Source organism: Lacerta agilis, chromosome 5 (genome assembly GCF_009819535.1).
Source record: "Lacerta agilis isolate rLacAgi1 chromosome 5, rLacAgi1.pri, whole genome shotgun sequence".
Lineage (NCBI taxonomy): Eukaryota > Metazoa > Chordata > Lepidosauria > Squamata > Lacertidae > Lacerta > Lacerta agilis.
The window spans coordinates 38,235,472-38,259,399 of NC_046316.1; the positions used below are offsets into that span (position 1 = coordinate 38,235,472).

A 23,928-nucleotide genomic window follows, 5' to 3' on the forward strand; every position below is an offset into this window, starting at 1 on the left:
CCTCCCTGCCAACCTCCCCCTCTCCCCCCCAAAAAGACCCAAACCAAACTTCAAGTTCTATTGCAGCTGAAGGATAAAAATTCGATTTAAGTCCATTTGTATTTAAAATTAACTAAACTATGGATTAATCCTCTCCAATCGTAAAACTGGAGGTAGGCATGCAGACAGGGATAAGACAAAATTCAGTGCATCCATGCCCCCAGGCACAAGTACTCAACACTCTCTGAATGTGAAGTCATTTATGAAGTCCTTTACAACATGCAGTCAAAGAGGTTAATTGAAAAATTTCTTAATGTCATTATGAAAGAACTAGATTAACCCAAGTTAATTCACTTTATTGTTCAAAATAAAGAGGAATAAGCATTGAACTCACTTGCAAATTTGGGGCATGAATTAGGGGTGAGATGTTGTCTTTAAGGACTCTGCCAGTTTAATTAAGATATGGAAAATTACTTATTGTTCTTCACCACTAAAGTGCTAGGAATTAACAGCCAAATGTGATGCCTGTGCCTTTCATATCTCTACCATGTGTTTGTTTGTTTAATACCCATAAGACTACATCATTAAACCTCAAGCACTGATTTCACTAATTCAACACTAGAGCTACATGCTACAGCAGCAAACACCTTTTTAGTCAGTCATAATTGAACAGCTGGATATAAAATGAATTATTATTTTTAGGCTCATATCTAACTTTGACTTTAAACCACATACACTGTTTTCTTCCAAAACAAAACACCTTCCTATCTTTGTGATATCTCCAACTAAATATAACAATGGCATCAGGCTATTATACTCTGCCCTGTTATCAGGTATTTGGTAAGGACAGATGCCACAGCATATTTGTAGTGTTGGGTATGTTTATTTTTCCATTGCCTTTGTTCTGATGAACTATTTTAGTGTTAAGTGAAAAGCAATTTACTGTTGTTGTTTTTAATTTATAGGAAGTATTACTTAAAAGAGCAGCTGACCTTGTTGAAGCCCTGTATGGCATGCCCCACAACAACCAGGTGGGTCCTCTCATGTGCATATATAGCCACATGCACACAATGTAGCAAATGGGCAGCTGCCCTTTGCAAACCTGGCAAAACATCAATGTGTTCTTCCAGTGCACCTCATAGTTTTTCCAGCTACCTTAAGGGTGGTGGTATGAAGCAATATCTTAATGAGAATTGAGATTCATTTACCATTTTCTTTTCCAAACCTGTTTTCCTATCACAAATGGTAATTAAGAATACTGTATGCGCCAAATGCTTTAAGCTTAAACGTGGTCCAATATATTGGTGGCTAATGGAAATCCCTAGCTAGATTTACTACGTGACAGATAAATATATGTATTGTGTTGCAAACTACTGGAAACTATTTTGCTGAATTTTCCAGGTAAAGTACTTTTTTTTCTTCAAATGCCACACTAGCAGAAATGCTAGATAGGATATTTGTACTATTTATCTCTTTAGAGTCACCACTGGTAAGGTTTACAGGAATATGTACAGCAATTTGCCAAATGAAAGAGGCTGTAAACTTTTATCAAGAACACTGGCATCCATCAATGCCTACTATAATCTTAGATTAACCTGCACCACAAAATTTAGAGTATGTGGTGAAACAAGCACACTGTACTACTTACTTGAAATTAATTCTTTTACTATTTTGCAGGAAATAATTCTGAAACGAGCAGCAGATATTGCAGAAGCATTATACAGTGTGCCACGCAATCACAATCAGATCCCAACACTTGCCAACACCCCAGCTCATACTGGCATGATGGGAGTAAATTCATTTAGCAGCCAGCTAGCAGTTAATGTTTCAGAAACATCACAAGCTAATGACCAAGGTATGTGAAGTTTTAATAATTATGTATCCAGAGTTTTGGATATTCTTGACATTGATCAGTATGTTCCACCTTCTTCCTTCAGTAGGATTCATGCATTCAATTAACCAGAGGTGTGACAATTATATTCACTGAAGTTTATTTTTTTTTTGCTTCATGATTCAGAATCTTTATTGAAAATATTGAATAAAATACAAAAAGCTTATAACTAACTAACAGTGCAATTTTCTACATGTCTACTCGGGGCTGTAATCCTATAGCCATTTACTTCATAGAAAGCCCTAAGTATTATTATTAAACATGATAATATTATTGCTTATAACATAACTGTTTAATTAGAAACATATTAACCTCTAATATAGTGAAAGATAGTTGTGCCTAAACCTTGCAGAGATCAACAGAGCAAGTACGTTCTGTCTGATGCTACATTATAAACATGCTTAACAAGGGAGTAAGTCCAGTTGAATGCAGTGAGACTTAATATTCTTGCATCAGGGCCACTAAATTCTTGCTACTGTCCAAATGATGTGTCTGTTGAACTTACTTGTGTCATATTGATATCATAAATAAATCCAGGCTGGTTTTCACTGAAGCATGGGCACCCAGTAGGAGCACTTGCTTATATTTAGTGTGCAAAAATATCAGTTGTAAAAATGAAGATTTAAAAAAAGCAGCTTTTTGCAGCAAACAGGTCTTTCCTTTCTATTTTTAGCCCTTCCCCTCCTGTTTCTGCCAATTTTGGCATTTGAAGTCCTGGAAAGGCTGAAAGTTCGTTCAGCATGTTGGTACAAACCAGCAACCAAGCCTTCTGATAATTACCACTAAAGACAAATGTGACGGAAGCTGACACAATTGGATCGAAGGAAGCTTTTTGTTGGCTGTCTCTGCCAGGAGCAGAGGCAACACAGAATGATCCTTGATGATTTAAGTAGGGTTGGCGTGATAAGGTTATCTTGAACTGTAAAGAGATGATAGGGCAGTAGCAGACAACTTAGACCAAAGCTGTGCAATCAATTAAAAGTGTGTAATGTATGATGCGGAAGGGAAACCCTTCACCCCTCCCCCCTAAATAATAACCATTTTCTTTGGATGGTTTTTTCTCTCTCTCTCCACCTAACACAGTAGGTTACAGTCGCAACACAAGCAGTGTTTCCCCGCGAGGATATGTTCCGAGCAGTACTCCTCAGCAGTCCAATTACAACACAGTCAGCAATAGCATGAATGGATATGGCAATGCTGGCATGCCCAATCTTGGTGTACCTGGTTCCCCTGGATTTCTTAATGGCTCTTCAGCTAACTCCCCTTATGGCAGTAAGTGTCTTTTTCTGGTACATGTAGCCATTACATAGATTCTTTATTTGTTACAAAATAATAATAATACTTTATTTTGATTTTTCTACAATGTGAGCTACTGGATAAAAGGAGGGGTGACTCTGGAGGCTGGACATTAAAAAAAAATTTAAAAAACCATGGCAAATATATTGGTATATGCCAAACAATAATCTTGGTTAAAAGAGAAAAGGAAAAAAAGAACTAGATTGGACTACAAAATCTGCAACCAAGGTCCAACACAAAAGAGTTTGCCTGTTATCCAGAGTGTGGCAAGCCAAAGCTTTTTATTTTTTCATATATAATTTCCCCCCGCTATTATAAGAGAGACAAGGCCCTATCAATCTCTTTTTCCCCTTCCCTCCATGTTTGCCATAAAATCCACAATATGAGTCCTGATTATTTTTGCTTTATTGCAGTAGTGCCGTCAAGCCCTACCATGGCAGCCTCTTCGGTCACCCTCCCTTCAAACTGTAGCAGTACACACGGCATTTTCTCATTCTCACCTGCCAATGTCATCTCTGCAGTGAAACAAAAGAGCGCCTTTGCTCCTGTTGTCAGGCCCCAAGCTTCTCCTCCACCATCTTGCACCAGTGCAAATGGAAATGGACTTCAAGGTGAGCTGGATCTCTGTATCATTTTTTTGTGTAATTGCAGATTATTATTTTTAAAACAAAACACTAGAACCTAACATTTTAGATCTAAAAGGGGAAAAGAAGCATTTTTATCACTGGCAAATATTAAAAGACAAAAAAACCCAGACTTCAAAAATGAGGTGCTTATTTTTTATTTTTTAAATGGCTTTGCATTGCAGGGGCAAGACCTTGGTATTAAATACAGTAGCAAAAACATAGCCAACCATTTTACCATACAGTGGTTAAACTTTAAGCTTTGCATTAGAAGAAATACTAGCTGTTTTTCCAGCATTTCCCCTTAAGGTTTCATGCATTAATTTTTAAAATAAACACATAACCCTGAATGTCTCTCACAGATCAGATGTGTTCCTTTTTCTTCTTTATACTGCATGCATTTTTGATAGACACATTTTAATCGGCAGCATTTCAAGATGTGCTGTTTCTCCTACTTGTGTCACTATTTGAAACTTGAAGAACCTTACAGACGTTTGAAGCTGTTGTTCCAGCGTAGCTTTTGTTCACCCTCAAGATTCCTAATGAGGTTTTTGTGCTCTTATTGGAACTTATTCCAGCTAAACTGTCCAAAAAAGAAGAAATCAGGACAAATAACTATAAAATAGCTTGTAGAATTTACATAGCCACTTGCAGTCATTAATACTAAGTGTGAAAATTTATAGAGGGAGCCAAAGCAACTGCAAAGTCTCTTATTAAAGAGACTGCTTCGCATGTAGGTATATCACTGCCGTACCTTTTCAACGCAGGACCAAAACGTGCCTCAACTCAGCCAGCCTGAACTGTAACCCTTAACAGACACCAAAAAACATGCTCTAAGCACTTAACACAGCACAGCCTGGGTGGAGTGGAGCACAACTAGTATTTATTTATTTACACTGCAGCCGCCATTCACTTTCTGAGTATCAGGAAAGAATAAAAAGTCCTGGATCACAAAGGCATACATTTACATTTTAGGCTCTTTGTCTTATAAAGCGAATATCATCATCATATATTTCAACATTAGCTGAGTATACCTTTAGATGTATAAATATCATTGGTAGCACTGGAAAAGGACTTGAGAAGATCAATCTAATTTATGCCAATAAAGATGTTACCCCTTAGAGATTTTTTTAAATCTCAATTAGCTGTAAAATATCCAGTGATGGAAATATACGAGCTGTCCAGGCCAACTAACTGGTCTGTTTGCTACCCTGTTTTTCTAATGTTTGAACTCAAAACATTTTTGTATTCTATTTTAAGATTAAAAAATCAGGAATATAATCTGCAATACTGAAAAGATCCTAAGGTTCACAAAGAAATGAGGGTACGTTTGGTGAAAAGACTGGATAGGATTGCTGCCTAAAAGCATCTATCTGTCAGAGTGGGAAACTCCTTGTTTGCCTCTGATCAGGTCATTAAAGCATTAGCAAGTGTTCAGAGCCTCCGTTTTGAAATCTCTGGTCCTTATCAGCATCTAAACACATATGCATAACCCTAGCAAACTTTGTTTGCTTGTTTACCCGCTAATTACTTCAACAGGAGTCTCTGAATAGAATTGTTTCTTCTCCTGAAATAAATATGCATTTGGTGAAGCTAGTTAATTTAAAAACGGAACAAAAACTTTAGTAACAAATGTAAAGGTGCAAAGCCATCAAAGTTTAGGGTTCGTAAATTTTGTTTAAAAATGAAAACGGTGCAAAATGAAGGTTAGAAATCTGCAACCATTTCAATCAAAGTTTAGCAAAGGGGCATATCTTTCATCCCAATTTATGTTTCCTGAGCAGAGGAAATAATCACACTCCCAATTTTACATTTGAATTGAGAGGTACACTTGGGATAGCAGATTGTAGAATCTGAGTTGATGCATACCCTAGCGGGACTTCCTGAGTTTTCAGTGTTGGAAGACAAACCAGGTTCTCCCTCCATTCTCTCCACCACCCCTTGCATTCTTTAACTTCTATCACTCCCACTTCTTCTCTTTCAGCTCCTCCCCTCCCACTTACTGGAAATATGTCAAGTCACTTCCTCTCCTCCCCTTTTCTGTGGCATCATGGGAGAAAGACCCTAAATCCCTCCTTTCTCCCATTGTTCTATGCAGGAGTCTCTGGAAATTTACCAGTGCCTCAGACCTTTCTTCCTCCCTCCTGGCTGTAGTTTAAAAACCCCAAACCAATTTAGGAATCCTTTAAAGGCCTCCTCCTCCAAGATCTACCACTGATCTCAGGAAATGTGAGAGGTAATTATGAATACAGTTTACTGAATATGTAAACCTTCTTCCAATAAATATCTCTGACTGCCTCAGTATAATTGTCTGTTCCCAAGAGTTACCTCAAATTCAGAGTCTTTCCTCAGATTTTCCTTACCACTGAGATTATAAAACTTCATTGCACCTATGCACAGCGAATTGTTTTTCTGTAGAAGAATGCACATAGTTTGGGCCAGTTCTAATGATGTAAGGAAGGCAGGGGGGTGGGGGTGGAAGCATAGTGTTATGAAAGGATATATTATCAACAGTACTTTTAAATGCATACGTACATCCAATGTTGCAGCTGTACTAGGGCAACAAAACAAGTTTCCAGAATTCTGAAGAGCAAATTTCCTGTACTCTTTGGGTCAGAGGGGGGCTTTTTGGCATGGGGTGGGGAATAATACCCACTTTTAAGCATGCAGAATGAGGCAATGACACAGGTACCACCTTGGTTTTTTACGGGAAGTATTTCCTTAAAAGCAGTCCCAGTTGCAGATGGCATACTCTGGTTTCTCTTTAGATCGTAAAAATCTCTCGCATGGTGGGGAAGGGGATGCTCATCTGACCTTTGGTCAGTCATGTTGCTACTACTTACCAGAAGCTAGAGGGAAAATGCAGTGGGACGCTTGGTATGGTGAAATCCAGGGTCCTTGACAGTACATTTGCATCAACGCAACTGACTGGAGCTCAGGTAAGCTCCGCCACCCCCACCATGCTGTCCAATACTGAGCAGCCCTACATGAAAACCAAGATTGCATCAAAAACGTATCTCACCAGAGAGAAGGGCTGACCTACACTTCTCTTTCTAGTGAGGTACATATGGGCATTTTCAATGTAAATGCAAGGTAGCATTGTCCCATCATTAGGTTTGGTTTTGTTGTGTTGCTTGCTGGATGGTTCGCTGTATGAAGTTATTTTAGATCTGTACACCACAGGCTGGAATAGCAGGTATATAAATTTTAGAAATAAACAAAATGCATTCATTGTAACCTACACATCCACAGGTAGCTTCTATTATTACCGACAAACCAGGGGTGAAGTTATTTTTAAAAATGTGCTAAAGCAGCATGTGTGAAACTTTTGCTCCTAAACCATTTAGTTACTTTAATAATTCCACCTTTAACATTTCTCTTGAGAGTAGCTTCAGGGACAGACCTTCAATTTATATGATAGTAAACCAAGGACATGATTTGCCTGGGTGTGTGAAAGAAACACAGTGAACAGGGCATCTTGAAAAAAGAAAATAGGATTTTCCCTTATGGGCCCCAAATGTATACTTGGTATGGTTCAACCTCCATTTTATTCTGTTAGAGACTGTAATGATGTGGAGGCCCATAATGCTTTCTTTTGGTGGCCCTTGGTGAATATCCAAACTTGTTTCCACATACCTAAGTGCTTTAATTGTGTGGTTGTTTTTAATTATATAGTTTGGCAAAAGTGTAAATAAGTAAAGAAAAAAAGACAGACTTATTGGGTATTTGATACTTTATCTTGCCAATTAATAAATCAGTATTAAAACTTGATGGGCAAATGCAATTAAACTTCAACACTAGGATCCTATTAATCCTGGTCTCTTCTAGGTCACTTCTAAAGCCTGATGCTCTTACTGACAAATTAGACCATTCCCCCAAATTACTTTGCTGTCCAAAAAAATGCAGTGTTTGAAATACAGCATTGGTGCATAGCTGTCAGCCTTCCCTTTTTTTGCGGGAAATTCTCCTATAGTCTATAGTATAGTACTGATAGGGGGATTTCCCGCAAAAAAGGGAAGGTTGACAGCTATGCATTGGTGACAAATATAAGCTAATATAAAATTATTCTAATAGTTTTCAGAAATCATAGTTTTTCAGCTGTGGTGATGAAATAAATTGATCTTGTGTTAAACAGCTCAGATGGCACCAGAGAGGTAGATGTTTACAGCCACTCTTATAGAGCCAGAAAGGTCCCACAGATCTTTTCCACACCCTCTTTAACTTAAAGGCAAGCTCACCCATGTACACACTCATGTTTGAATTATCCCTACTCATACAAACTCATTTAACCCAAATTGTCCTGAATCTAGCATGCCATAAGCAGAAAGCAGGAGCAGTTGGAAATCGAATGCAGCATGAAACATGTTTGAATGTACTATCAGTGATCACGAACCACAGCTTATTTCACCTTAAGCAAAGTACTTTTCAGTAAAAGGAATTTAGTCATTGAACTGTTTGCGATTTAGTGATGTACACACATGTGTGAAACAGTGCAAAAAGAGCCTGCACATAATGCTAAACCTATTTTATCATTCTACACATGAAAGCCTCATGCTCTTGCCCTTCCCTGCTCCTCCTCTGACGTGGCCACGAGGAGATGAGAAGCTTTCACATTCTATTTCAAGAAACTATGGTTCCTAGTTTGAACCAGGAAACGTTCAATGGTGGTCTGGTTTACGTGTTACATTAAAAAGATAGTTAAAAATCATTGTGATTTAATGTGAATACTCCATGTGTTGGTTGCATGCTGTTGAAAAGTTATTGCTCTTCTTTTCCTTACTTCTGCTACACCACCAGGAAACAATCCAGAGTCTGGCTGTCACAATGTCCAGACCCAGGCTCATGGTTTGTTTCTCTACAAACAAACCACAAGTGGTAACCAAGAGTTGTTCTTAGCTTACTGTTTGTGGTTTCTTTTGATGGAACAAAACGTGAGTCTAGGTTTTGATATCACAACAAGTGAAATCCTAGCTTGTTTCTCAGCTGCATGGCAAGAGCATGGGAGGAGTGGAGCAATAACTTTTCAGCATTTTGTACCAGCATGCTACATATTCAAATTAAAAACTAGTTTGGTTTTAACTGATTATGATGTATGTTCTGGCCCAATCAGAAGCCTGAACACTGAATTTTTAAATTTATTTTTTGCAAATACAGCTATTGTATGCTAAGCAATTTTCAGCTGAAGCAAACATTGGCATTTGGTTAGCAAACATTAGGTTGTGTCATGATCCCAACCATGAGCAGTGGCTTGACACAGAGGAGGAGGACTGGCAGCACAATTTTCAAATATGCTGGAACTAGACTCAGACACTAACCTGAGCCTGAGCTAGAACCTGTCAGCTAGTATCCCAATGAACCAAAGACCTCTGGAGTGGTCAGAATCTGAGGGCAGCCTGAGTAAAGAGGAATGGAAGGCTTTAGCTGTGCTCCAGATCTTGTCAGAGCAATTACCAATTTAGAGCTATCCATGGTCCTCTGACTCCGACCTGAACAGATTATGGCTAGCCTGCTCTCTCCTAAGGGGCTGCCTTGTCTTCTGTGGGCTCCCATGCAGAGACAGAACAGGGCAGTACATTTGCTGCTTCTTTCATGTCACCTTAAAAATTAAATGAGCAAAGCAAATTATTGCCTCAGGTATGGTGCTTCTGCTATGGCATCACTCCTGTGCTCAATACATTAGGGTTAGGGCACAGGAATAATGGAGGGAATAAGATAATCCTCCCATGCTGGGAATTCTGCTTCCTCAGCAATGCTAATGACCACTGTTCCAAACTCCCAATAACTACAATAAAAGAACACAGTTGGGATGTTAAGCCAGCAAGACTATGGATTTAAGATATTTGGTTCCATTTCCTTCCCACTAAGACACCAGATAGTCTTTATTGCACTCCTTCCATCCTGCATGCACAAAACTACTATCTATGTTGATCTACAAAAACCGTGCAGGGTACCGATGTTGTAGACCAGGCAGACATGAGCGCGAGAAGATCTAGTTGAAAATGTCCATAATGAACACTATTAACTAGGACTTAATGGTATGTAGATTTGAGTCACACACAGTGGCATTTATTGGCTTGTCTAATGCACAGATCAGCCTTGCAGACAATTACCAAAGGTGTGGTCACTCACAATATAATCCTGTCACCTGCCCATCTCCTCTCACATTCTTCCACTGACACTTGGAACCCATGAGCTCAGAGAATGGTCCCTGTGCCTTCCAACTCTTCAACAAGAAAATGATTTCAGGGACCAATTCCCTGGCGTTGCTTCCACTTCTTCTGGATATAGAAAACCAGATTGTGGTGGCAATAGCCTTGACACCACTGTGCAAGTCTGAAGGCAGGTGGCAGAGAGAAGCTGATATGACAGCAACCAGCATTGCTCCTCTCTTTCAAACTATAGATTCACTGCCACTATATTAACCCAAGTGCTAATATAAAGCAGCATTTGAATGACTGACTACACAATTAGCTTGGGTTCTCCCTTCTGTAGCCACAAAAACCTTTAAGCTAGGAGAGTTTGCATAAGTGTGTGCCACTATCTAGTTTGCCACCTGGGAGCACACTGAGGGCACAATTGTTAATTCACCTTCCAGGTGAGCATGCGAATTGTAGATTGCATGACTGGGGTAGCTTGAGTTATCCTCTTTGCCAAAATAAATAAAACAGCATGAACTACGTAAATCTCCTCTGCTTTTTCCAGACCAAACAACATCCTTTTTTTCATTTGCTCTTCCTTGCAAGACATGAAAGTCCACATATAGTTTGTCACCATTATATTTCACTCAGTATATTTAATGAACATAAGCAAGCAGCACACTATTTTTTTCCAAGTGTTGTGCTATTAGTTCTACCATGCCTAAGACTAAATTACTTTACTTGCTTTGTCAATAGTGAAAAATATGAAAGAACATTGCAGACAAATACTTTGAAAAAAGACTATTTCCGCAACAATCAGAAATTAAACTTGTGGGAATCATATTTCACCACATACCTTTAAAATACATGTCATATATTAAATTTGGGTTGATTTCTAAATATATGTTTTTTGCAGATTAAAATTAAGTATTTTGGTTCAGTATAAAAAAAAGACCTGTATCTAAATAATGTTGTCTCTGACGGTGATCAAAGGCTCATACATTTGAAAGTAGCTCTATAAATAAATGGGGTTAAGTCATATCAAGATATGCATGAGCTCAGAGTTTAGACCAAATGTAGCTAACCTGTGGCTTATATGTAATTGGTATTCCTGTGGTGAATGCCTTCTACCCTAGTCACAGGCAGAAACCGGGGGGGGGGGCTTGATAGTGTCAGATTTACAGGCCATGTTTTGCACTTTCTAAGGATTGTGAGCAAGCCAAGGAAGGTTCAGTGTGGTGTGGGCAGATGCTGAAAGAGTGAAGGGCCCCTGTTCAGAAACCCAGTAAAAAAGAAAGAAAAGATTATGTGGTATGAACAGCACTGAATATGTATCATCAGGAGTTTTGGTGCATCTAACGGAAACCTATGCTTTGCCATCTCTTCATGTCAACTTTGCCTCAGTTTTCAGAAAGATGATTAGAGTATGCATTTGTTTGCATATGTTAATAAGGACAAGGGTTTTGTAGGTTTATATGCAGCAGGAGCAAGAGATATGCATGAGCATGTGGGATTGTATATATGAATATGAGGAAAGATACACAGCTATGTGTGTGCAATGAAGGCTGTTTGGAAACATGCTTTAGCAGGGACCAATGGTTTTCCTGTATATCTGCTCAGAGCGCATCCTGTTTGATTTGTTTATACATCACATTTGTATTCCCTCTCCTTCCATGGAGCCCAGGGTGTTGCTTTTCTCAGTTTTTTTTCTAATAACAACCCTGTGAGGTAGGTTAGGCTAAGAAAGAGTCCCTGGTCCAAGTTAATCTAGCAACCTTCCCTCTACAGGTATTTGAGCCAGGGTTCCCCAGTAAAAACTTCAGTCGACCAAGCTGGGTTGTCACTAGTACACTAAAAACAGCAATCAGCTTGTGTGTTTGATGGCATTGGTAATAGTGTCTTTGAGTTTATGCCGTTTGCAAGACTGTATATTTTGGAGAACAGAACACCTGTATTTTTTCAGGAGAAAATAGTTTCCAGAAGTATAGTGAGGAAGGGCATCAGCCTCTTTAGGAATACCCAACTAAACTGAACCCTAAACTGCATTTTATAGACATTTTTTTAAAAATGGGACATGGAGACTTTTGGAACCATGTTTCTTCTTCTGTGCAGCTATTTCACTGGCAATACAGGAAGGTGAAAATTGGCTGAATGTTGCATTCACCACTGTTGGCCCTAATTTAACAGAATACTTGCTACCAAATGGTAATAGTGTTATTAGTATTTATTGCTGTCAATTAATGGCAGAGAGAGCTTGCTGCTACAGCAGATAGCCAAGGCTCTGCTCCATCCCTTGCCAATGAGCTCAGTTACCACAAGGAACATTATGGCCGACAACTGTGAGCACACACTGTGCCCCCATCATTGGCATTGTTTCTCCCAGCCCTGATGGCAGCATTGTGCAGGAGCTAAATATCTGGAACACTGCCATATTGGGGGAATTCACAGCTGGCAAGAACTGGCTGCAATCCAAGCAGTGGCACATAGGGGTCGAAATAGAAGAGAGTCTGGTTGTTAGGCTCCATCTGCAAGCCTGTGACTAATCTTTCCATGTAAACAAAGGCATGCTCAAAACTTTCATGTACAGGATTTGCCTAACCTCGTAAGTTATACATCTAAGGCTGGCAATATTCATTGCGGAAAAACTACAGAAAAGTTACTTTTCAGAGGCAGACTCCACCCCACCCCCCAGCATCGTTTTTTCCTAGAAAAAAATAAATTATCAACCAGTATTTTACAAGCAAGCTGTGAACTGTTGAAAAACAAGACTTACCACATAGGGTGAAGGCTGTGTTTGCATGCTGTTCTTCCCCTAAGCCAAAGGTCCATGGGTACAGCAGCAGGATTCATGGAGTTACTGCTAACACAGACATTCAACTCATCCTCATCATTCCATCTGTTCTGTGGGAAAAGGAATCATGAGCACCAGCTACGTCCATGAATCTGAATTTTAGTCAGTGAGACCACGCATGTACAAGGTTACTGAGTCGCCCTTTGTGACACATTGGCATGCATATAATACAATATAGTCAATCAATGCACAGGGCTGCTAGTTAAATAGGTAGCATGTGCCTGTGGCACTCCCAGGCAAGAGGAAAAGCCTATCTCCATTCCTATCTCTAAATTATGTTCCTCCTTTGCTTCATGACTCGGTAGACTCAAGGCAAATATATCCCTGACAACAAGAGCTTGAATATGCCATTACAGCACATTTCCCCAGCAAGCGTCCTCCAGATGTTTTGGACTACATGTCCCATCATCCCCAGATGGCACGGACAATGGTCAGGAATGATGGGAATTGCAATCTGTAACATATGCAGCACAGCAGATTGGATAAGAAAGCTGTAAAGCGTTATCCTATCCCTTGGAATTGGACTTGTGGCACGTTTGCCAAAAATATTGGCCGCCACTGTGTTACAAAATGCTTTGCTTAAAAAAAAGATACAGAAAAAATTTTTTGGGGGGGTGGGGTGGAATCTCATATTTTTCAGCAGCTTGAGAAATATTGGATGTAATTGCGCAGCTGGTCTCAAATTGCACTGAACAAAACTTCACACAGCTCAGGTCTCTTACGCTACTCCTTTAAGTACATGGGTGGCCAGACAAAGAGAGTGTATTACATATGAAATATGTACATACAACCAGCTTTCAGGAAAACCCGCAACAGCAAATCTAAGATAAATTGATATTTTTTGAGATTAATGAACTGGGAAATTGAAGTTCGCATCACTACATCAAAAATGTATTAATGTTTTTGTACATAAATTAATGAGAATGATCAAGATAAAATTTAAACACCGTAAGGTTAAAACAGTCCAAATTATACTCTTGCCAAGGAGATAACTAGAACATAATGACAAAATTTAGCTTCTCCCTGTTTAACAAGCCCAGTCCTTTCCCTTGATATACCATATGTGTGGCACAGCTACCTCAGCGTCCAGTATTAGGAAAGTGTGCCCTGATCGCCTTTAAAATCCAGAGAAAACCCCTGTTACATGTCTTTGCTGACACATGCATTAGGGTCTACTGGCCCATTCTTGGACAAGGCACAGGGGGCCACCAAATGACTTGTCTCTCCTAAGTGCTCTGCATAGTATTCTCCCAGTGCTGAAGTAGCAACAGTGGTGGCTACTAACCTCAGTGCAGGGGCTGGTGCCAGTTCCCAGTGCCAGAACAAAAGGACTCAGATCTCTTTGCATCACTGTTCGCTACCTTGATCGTGAGCTTTGTGTGGCGCACACAGACTAACAAGGGATTGGGCTCTAAGCATTTTTTAAGAAAAAATTGAGCTAGCAAGTGGAAGATTTTAATCTCATGTCTTTTTTATAGTGCTTTGACAGATTCCAAAGCAGTGTACTATACTTGACTTTGATCTCAGAAAGTCATTGACTTATTAAAGTCAGCATACTATTAGGATAAAGTACAATTAACAGAATGTCAAAATTGAGGCTTTCCACTTAGGCTAGAGTGCTTGGAAAAAGAGGAAAAGCTAAGGTTAGTCAGATTTTCATTTAGGGAACTTGAGAAGTGTCTGGTCCTTGATTGGTGAGTGAGCTGGCCTTGTCTGACATTACCAAAAGTGACCATGTTGTTTCTCAGCTGTCAACATAGGCAGTCTCCAGGGAGTCTGGGCCACTGTTTGCCATTAACAAAACGCTAAGAGAAATATCACACATGTGGGAGGCAGGATGCTTTGCACAAAAAAATGTCAGAATCCTTTTCATTTTAAAAGTGAAGTCTTTACAGAATGCTCTGGTAGGAAAGTCCTATTTTAAAAATAATTTAAAATGTTTGAGTGGGGAAAACAAAACCCCTTCCCTCATTGGATAGCCCAATATACTAGTACCAGATGACAAAACAGTCTGGCAGCTACTGCATGCAAACTATGTTGTAATATTAAATGTTGAAAATGTCCATCAGCAGTCCACCCAGATTTTAAAAACACACACACACACACACACACACACACACACCTTATCATTCTCTGTGATCCAGAGATGATGATCTTCATACAGTAATCAACTTCTGTATGCATCACAGCCCATTTCCTGGTGCAATACTCTAGCATGCAGAGGATCTGTTTCACATGTGGAAATGTTTCACACCACTAATCCAGCATATAACTTTGGCAAGAACATACATATCTGCCTGCAAAGCGGCAGGAGCTGTATTCTCTCCCCCCCCCCAGCCACAGTCCTCTGGATCACAACCCATATATTATGTGAAATGGGTTTGGTGGATATCCCTAAATGTTTTGTGGAAGTTGGTACTTCTGGGAAATATTTGTGCATGGTGGGATTTTCTTCTTCTTCTTTGCAAGTTCTAATAATGCTTATACACATATTTAATAGTTCTTTTCTCTTTCTTTCAGGTATGTCTGGGCTTGTAGTCCCGCCAATGTAAATTCATTTTTGTTTACCTACAGTAGCACCAAGCTTCAGAAGATGAGCTTTTAGGGGACAAGTTTAGTATATAAGACATGCTGATGGAAACAGTATCTTCAAAATACAATCAGCAAAACATTGAAATGCTACAAAAAAAACTTTGTTTAAAGATTTTTTTAAACTACTAAGAATCAACATGCAAACAATCAACTTCTTCATGAACTATTCCATTTTATTAACTGAACTTCTCTCTTATTTTCACATTTCTTGATCCTGAAGAATAAGGAAAAAGCGACACCTATTTTGTATAAAGTTTCTGATTACGTCTTGGCTATGTCTAGTACTTGCTATGTGTCGGGAAAAACTTTGTGGATGCACCATTTTGATTATCATGAAACACTGATGAAAAACGCCTCCAAAACATTTTTCTGTACTCATAACTAGATTCACAATGGTTGTGTATCTCTATAATGTGAAATATTTTTTGTGGTGAAAAAAGGGGGCCAAGGAGGTATGAGCCATCAAAACTGGAAAAAATATATTTGGGAAAATTTTGGGAGGGTGGGAGGGTTTATCATTGCTTAACTTCATCTTAAGGAAATGGAACTTTGTAACTTATTGTAGTTAGAAATTGTAACTTTGATATTGAATTCTCTTGCCTTCAACAAGCACACTGACAGAGAAAAAAATGCTACTGTCTGTTGGTTAAAAATATACTTCCACTGCTAGAGCTTCCTGTTAAGCAAGTGTGATCTGCAACATTTTTTCAACTTTTGCTAGCACTGTATACTATTGCATTCTTAGGCTACTGTGAAGTCTATGTTTCTTGTACCAGAAAATTGTCCTTTGACTTCTAGATCCTTCTTCCCTAATGTGTTTTGTATGTGGTTATAAAATTGTAGACTTTTGTGATTTTGCCAAAGTTGTAGCTAAATATTTATACACTTGTCTTGAATTTTTTTCAGATCCACTTAAATATTTAGATCAGCAAATTTTATTCCTTATAAAGATAAGGAATAAAATAGTCATACATTACAACACTTTCTTTCACATAAACACTTGCAATCTACCAAGGGAATTTATTTTGTAACATATTGATTATAAATATTGTATTTATCTTTGAAATTTTGTATATTGCTTTTTATCATCATCCCCCCCCCCGTATGTATGTTTTTTCGTCATTTGACTGGTATTGTGATGCTGTGAAAAGCATTAAGCCAAGAACAGCTGCCTTCATGTGTTTCTGTTAAAATAAATTTGGTTCATCATTTCATTTGTATTTCAGAAAGTTGTTATTTGTTTGGACTTTCCATCCTTTTTGTTGTTTTGAGGGAAAAAAACATTGTTTATTTTTATATTTTTAAGTTATCTGAACAAATGATTTTGAAATAAATTGTTTGTTGTATAGTTAAAACGGAATTGTGCCACATGGCTGTAATAATACTAGTAGAATACGTGCATGTGATGCAGCCACAAGAAAAAGATTCTCCTATTTTGTGTTAGCATTTTTTAAAAAAATCATCTGTTTTGTCTCATGCCTTATTTTCTTTTTCTATCTTAAAAAAAAAAAGATTGTAAAAATTCATTTTACCTGCCACCCCATGACTTTGCCACATAGCTGAACTGTGTTCACTGGGAGGGAGGGGGGAACCAGAGGCCTAAAAGCTTATAAAATAAAAATCCACTTCTGATGTTTTACTTAAAAGTGTTTGCCACATTAACTACTTGGATGCCTTAAAAGTAGACTTCTGAAGAACTTTTTGTGCTGTTTTATCATGGGCCTACACCACAATTAACCGCTACTTCATCTGGATGATTTATGGTGTAAAAAAAAAGCACAAACCTGGGGTACAATCTTCTAATTTACTGCACTCGTATTGGGGTGATGCTTTACCAACCCCATGAAAATGGCTGGTTGTAGGACCACAGCAGTGCTTGGTTGATTGCATCCCTGGTGTACAACTGTGTCACTCCTTGTGTGTCTGCTTTCTGCTGCACTCTGCATATTCTGTAACCCAGCAGTGTTTAACAGAGAGAAAGGCTTGTATGCAATTCGGATCGTGCACAATTTTTATAAGTTGTTTTATTTACAGATTTCCTCCCCTTTTTGGTAGCAAGACCTACAGCGTTGACTGTAATTTATAAACTGGAATGACCTCTTCAATAATATTGTGCCTGTTAGTGCCAATCCTTAGACAGCTGGTACCCTGCTTTCTTTCTTTGCACTAAAAGCGTTGTAAATGCAGCACTGCAAAAACTTTTTCTTTTTTTTGCAAACTGCAGCAGAATTAAAGTTCTAAGCAAAAAGGAGGGACCATTTTTTAAATACGAAAAATGCACATTTTCAGGAAACGTTTATAAAGGTTTGAAAACTGAAACAATATATCACAAATAATTAGCCAATAAGGTTAGCTAAGTGGGAAAGCCTAAGAAGTCACTTTGAAACTGAATTGCCTCAGTTTTATTTTATATAAGTAAGGTTTTGATCTTAAAAAGAAAGGTCATATGTACATCTTAAGAAAGTTTGCAAGTTTCTTCATAAACGCAATCTGTTTGTGTTTTAGATTAATTAGTCAATGCACTCATTGCTTCATTGTCTCCAAACGGAAAACTTCACTAAATGGTAGATTTTACTGTTAAAGACCCTACAATAAGATTTTTTATCTGTACATTTTTCAGATATTTAACTGTATAAAAATGTTCATTTTACACAATATTTAATTAAAGTATTTCTTGTCTGTGAATTTCACTTCTGGTAATTTTTCAGGTTTGATTATTAAAATAGCCAAAAACACAAGCCCCAACAGCTGGGACTGTTAATTTCATTCTGAAAGTGTTAAGAACAGGGATAGGCAACCTAAGGTCCGTATGCTGGATGCGGCCCAATCGCCTTCTCAATGCGGCCCACGGATGGTCCGGGAATCAGTGTGTTTTTACATGAGTAGAATGTGTCCTTTTATTTAAAATGCATCTCTGGATTATTTGTAGGGTCTGCCTGGTGTTTTTACATGAGTAGAATGTGTGCTTTTATTTAAAATGCATCTCTGGGTTATTTGTGAGGCATAGGAATTCGTCCCCCCCCAAAAAAAAAATAGTCCGGCCCACCACATGGTCAGCAACCACGGCTGAAAAAGGTTGCTGACCCCTAGTAAGAATGTACCCCACAAGGCTTAACTAAGGGTTCATTTCTATGTTCACGTACAACACTAGATGTTTCATCACTTGAGCTTCTGTGAGCTGTTTCCAGTGAAAACTGCTGTGTTTGACCTGATGTCAGGTGAAGCAAAAACTGTTGTGTTCTACTTGTTATAAGTTTGTCACACCCCCCGCACCACATCACACTGACAGCACAATCCTATGTCCTAAGCAACCCTAACCTGTCAAATTCAGCAGGGCTTACTTCCAAGTAAGTGAGGTTAGGACTGCAGCCCTTAAATGTTGCTTCCATTCACTGATAAATATGCACGTGTGAGTTCTCCCTGTGATAAAGTGAATTCAGACATGTCAAGCAATAGCAGTTGCCTCCGTACTAGGGTGCACCCAGGTAACTGCTTTTGCTGGGTATCATGATGCTTATGCAGGTGACTAGAATGCTTGTGTTCCATCTGTAAGTGCCCTAGTACAACCATAGATAACAGAAGAGTGCAAAGATGTGTTCAGGTGGTGGGGATAAAGACTTATTTGTGCAAAAGCCACAATGGCAAGTAAAATTGCATTACTTTTTATGATGTACTTATATGTTTCCTGGCATGGCACCAAAGTTGCTTGGAAAAGCCATTGCCACAAGTCCCCTTACTCGTCTCTGTGTTTTAGTCACCAAAAGCCCAATATGCAAAACACTGCTGCATTCTTCTGCTTTTTTAATAGCTTAGAGCAGGGGTAGTCAACTCCCAAGAGACTGTAATCTACTCACAGAGTTATAAACTGGCAGTGATCTACCCCCTTTTGGGGGGTTCAGCTCAAAATTGTTGAGATTTTTAGGAAGGGGAGCCCTGTTTTGGGGTTCAGGTACCTGTTGGATGTGCCTGGCTTAGAGCAACAGTTCAATTTATGTATGTCAGTAAACAATATTCATTTTTAAAACCCTTTATTAATAGTTTGTCCCTGTGTGGACAAATACGGATATATATAACTTACCTTCCTAGCAAATAGATGACCATAAGCATCTACTTAATTGTTCAAATTTTGTGCACTTAAGTATTCCTACCAGAAAAATTTATAGCACCTTCAGTAATTCTGTTCACTAACAGCTAAAGAAAGGTTTTAATTATTGATTTGAGATGCAGAGAATCAAGGTATATACAGCAACATTTATCGAAAGAAAATCCTAACTCTATGAAACCAACTAAAGCATTTCCATTTCACTGGGCATTTAATCAGATTGTAAGAAGAACAAATCCTGCTTTTGTTATAACGAATCAGGAGAAAAAACCCCACAGCTATGTCGATTCTTTTAAAAAATAAAATGTATATCCCCTTTATCACGGATGATCTCAGAGCAGGTCACAACTATACAATTCATTAAAAACATTTCAAAGCCATAGATCACAGATAGCCATAATAAACATAGTTCTCCAGTTATACTCTGAAACATAAGCCAAATAAGATTCATACAAAAGACTAGCGGAACAAAAATGTTTTGACCAGTACTTAAAGCTGCTAAGTGTCACCACTCATCTAACTTTAAGTGGTGCGGGCTGAAGAGACAGTCGAGGAGATATAACTGGGCAGACTCTGCATGAGTTCTGGTTATTGTGATTGAATAACCAAAAGGGCCTACCTGTTGGATCTCTGATCATGGGCAAAACTTTGGGGAGAGGTATTTCTTTAAATAACTGGGTACTAAGCTGTTTGTGTATGTACACACATGTATTTCCGTATAAAACCAGCACCTGGAATTTGTCTTGGTAGCAAAAAGCAACCACTTTTGATCTTTAAGGACCCACATTGTATGATCTCACCCAGCCATGCCAGTCAACATCCTCATGGGTGCATTCTGCACTAGCTCCAACCTCCAAACGAATTTCAAAGGCAGCACCTAATAGAATGTACTTATGCATATAAAGATCACCAAAGCCACTGAACTCCCTTCTACAATAAGAGGGTAATGCTTTAAAAAACACACACACAAAATGTTTATGAGCAGCCTTTCCAACTCTGCAACTGAGAACTCACAGCAACTTACAATAAACGAATTACAGCATCAAACAGTAAAACAACTCCAACAGTGTTTTAAAAACCACAAATGGTTGAGGCAGCAACGAAAACTGGTCCCATATCAAGCATGTGCACAAACTTGCGTGGCGGTGGTGGGTGGGAGAGAGAATTAAATGATAAATAAGCATTTGTGAAATGTTTTGCTAAGTACACAAACACAAGAGTGGGTTCACATCCTAGTGAAAGGATTTCAGGTAGTTGCTAGGAAGGCCTATGCCTGAAAGCCTTGAGAGTCGCTGCCAGCGCAAGTAAGCAATAACCAAGGAAGCTGGTCTGACTAGGCAGCTTCCTATGTTCAAAGATTTGGCTGGACATCTGTCAAATCACCATGTGAAGGTCAGCCAGCAGCATAATCTCTTGAGTTTTGCTGTATGTTAGCTCACTCATTCACAGGCTGCCAGTGTAAAATGCTCTTGTTCATCCACAGAACACAAAGTCAATGCTCTCAGTACCTAGGCATAGTGTAAAGTTTCTTTTCACCCCTCCTCTCTTTCCTAAACCAAATACCTTTTCTGCACCTCCTTATCTCACTTTAGCCACAATCAAACACTCCAGATCTCTGTTTCATTGCCAGTATGTGTTCTCCCTTTTCTCCTCCTCTTGCCCACTCTTTCCACTTAACTTCCCAGCCCTAAGCATTGCTTGCACAAGAAACACTTTACTTCCCTCCTTTACTTTCTGCCAGCTGCACATTACTCCTGTCCTTAGGCCCCCTCTGTGAGATGATTGGCAGCCAAACAAAGCTTACACTTCACACTCACAGAACCTGCAAGACAAAATTATTTGCTGCCAGCATCCCCACGAGCAGCTGGAATGCTGGTGAATCTTCCATGATACAGTATTTGCAGCGACTGAGCCAATGAATGAGAGTCTTAGGAGGCCTCACAGATGACAGGTAGGCCAACAATTTTTATCTTTAAAAAAAATAGGTAAGGCTAAACAGACAGACCTAAGGACTGCTTTATCACTTCATGGTATCTTTAAACATTTCATTGAAAAGTGACAATTATATGCTTATCATTGCTTATAATGCATGAAACCACTTGATATCTTCAAATACAGAAACAGTCATTCATTGAGAAATCTGCTAGTCAACTTTTGCTGTAATGTCGAAAGCTACATCAAGTCTAGACAGCAAGAACATGAAGTAGGACATTTTTTTTAAAGGCTGCCACACAACTCAGTAAATATAGAATTGCCTTTCTGCCACTCCTTAAACACTTCTGAAATTAACATTAGGACTAATACTCAAATATACATATTCTTTCCTGGTTTCTTTTAGGGTAGAGAGAATAGATGAGTCTATCATAGTGCAGAGCAACAAACTCATTATCCTTGAGAATGTAATCCTCCTGGACCAAACCAAAGGCCTACCTAGGTTAGCATCCTGTTTCTCACAGGAAAAAAAAACCCTAGCGGGACAATAAGGGCCTCTCTCCACTGTTGCTCCCCAGAAACTGGTAATTCAGAATGATGGTGCCTCTCATTCTTCACCCATCAGGGTTAGAACACATTGACAGCTTTATGCTCTATATGAGATCATTCCCAGATTCATGATGCTATGGTGGTAACTAGCACAAATTAGCAGTTATAGATAATATAATTAGATATTGTGGTTTGCTCAATTTCTGGTTAATGCTCTCACGCACAGCATAGCACAGCTCACAGATTTGCATGTCAGACTAACTCAGGAAGTATTTCTCCTCCCATTTTATGAAACACAACATATTGTGCTTGTTTCAAACTAAAGCTCTTGAATTCATATATATCATTGTCATCCAAATTAGCTTCTGTAAAAATCATCTCAATTTCTTATACTATGGAGCAAAAATAACAACAACCAAACCCAAAAAGAATAAACAGAGGTGATGTGAAGAGCCCCTTTATGCCCAGAACAAATGCATCCTGGTGTTTCCCTGTTGTTTTGTTCTTGTTTCCAGGATTGGAAGCAACTTCTGAACTCCCTATGAAATTTGGGGCAGCTCATACCACAGCCATGTGTGCCTTGCAGGAGGGAGGAGCTACTTCCAGCTCCTCCACATGGTGTAGTGGTTAAGAGCGGTGGACTCATAATCTGGTGAACTGGGTTCGCTTCCCCGCTCCTCCACATGCAGTTGTTGGGTGACCTTGGGCTAGTCACACTTCTCTGAAGTCTCTCAGCCTCACTCACCTCATAGAATGTTTGTTGTGGGGGAGGAAGGGAAAAGGAGATTGCTAGCCGCTTTGAGACTCCTAAGGGGACTGAAAGGCGGGATATCAAGTCCAAACTCCTCCTCCTCCCACCACCACCACCTCTTCTTCTTCCAGAAAATGTGGCTGCTTAAATGCCAACGTTATCACCAGGTGCATTCCAAAGACTATTGGAAAGACTCAAGGCTGCAAAGTTTTGACACTATTCTGTAGGACTTTATTTCAGATGTTGAAACAAGAAGAAAATGGATGTGCTGCTAATAATCACCACAGAGAAAATGCAAACATAAGAAAAAAATATTCATTTATAGAACTATTTATAAATGACAAGACATAGGCTGATAGATCACCTATAACACACAAAGGGGTTAATACTTCCACCAGTTACACTAGTACCTGTGTCTTGGGGAAATGATGAATGAATTACACCCTCAAGTAGTGTAACACAGTAATAGCTCTGGTATGGGGGTGGGGAGTGTAAAGTCAATTTAGAAGGACTTTTAAGAAATTTTTATCTTTATATTTCTAATCAAAACTAAGGAATGGAGACACTAAAATATATGCCAATTACTGTAGAGCAGCCTTTTAAAGTCTTTCAAGCTTTTAAAGATTATTCAAAGCACTTGAAATGGACTTCAATCTAATGCCATTTCATTGCATTAAACAGCCTAGTTAATAAAGAATCAATATATTCAAAGGGCAAGGTTATCTTTTGTCTATAAGGGGTGGTGTCATTCTGAACCTTTTATAGTTCAAATGCTGAAAAAGACCTCATGAAATCCATACTCATCAAGTGGGTCAACTAGAGCAATAAAGAGGCCCCTGAAAGAATGGCTGCCCTCCTTTAAAACAACTAGTCTTATCTACCTCACATAGTGCTCCCAAATAATCAGTCAGAAAATGTCAATTTCTCATCAAGACAAGAGGCCCCAATGATATTTTTTTCTAGAGAATACATACAATTAAGAGAATGCAGAAAGAAGGCACCATCGGTGATTTGTAGCTTATTATGTCACCAGCAAGCTGTGATCTAGCTCTAAGCATAATAAGGGTTGTTGATAACTAAAGTGTCAATATGCCAAAGAACGATTTTTGAATGTGAGCCCTTGTGCCTTTGCTCCCTCCTCTCGCTGATCACAGGCTTGATAACATACTGCCAACTGACACCATGTTGCACCTCACAATTAATGCAATGAATAAATAGCACAAAA

At 38.9% G+C, this 23,928-nt stretch overlaps 1 protein-coding gene and 1 long non-coding RNA gene across 25 annotated transcripts in view; one reads left to right on the forward strand and one right to left on the reverse strand.

Moving 5' to 3' along the window:
• Positions 1-6,754, reverse strand: part of LOC117046882 — a 32,954-nt gene extending 26,200 nt beyond the window's left edge. The window contains exons 1-2 of the long non-coding RNA XR_004426631.1: positions 6,633-6,754; positions 3,667-3,790 (exon numbers count right to left, since the gene is read on the reverse strand). This is a non-coding gene — a long non-coding RNA (uncharacterized LOC117046882). The remainder of the gene's footprint in view (positions 1-3,666; positions 3,791-6,632) is intronic.
• The window catches only part of EBF3 (EBF transcription factor 3), a 171,201-nt gene extending 155,337 nt beyond the window's left edge, over positions 1-15,864 (forward strand). For 8 of the 24 annotated variants that reach the window (XM_033149378.1, XM_033149380.1, XM_033149386.1 and 5 more), the window contains exons 12-16: positions 945-1,010; positions 1,657-1,834; positions 2,954-3,142; positions 3,580-3,777; positions 6,558-6,715. In XM_033149378.1, coding sequence (XP_033005269.1) covers positions 945-1,010; positions 1,657-1,834; positions 2,954-3,142; positions 3,580-3,777; positions 6,558-6,691 — 765 coding nt within the window. In that variant the 3' untranslated portion in view covers positions 6,692-6,715. Of the gene's footprint in view, positions 1-944; positions 1,011-1,656; positions 1,835-2,953; positions 3,143-3,579; positions 3,778-5,887; positions 6,026-6,557; positions 6,716-15,297 lie in introns of those variants that run through there. The other 16 variants (XM_033149381.1, XM_033149382.1, XM_033149389.1 and 13 more) reach the window with 6 other exon arrangements.
• The last annotated feature ends 8,064 nt before the right edge of the window (positions 15,865-23,928 follow it).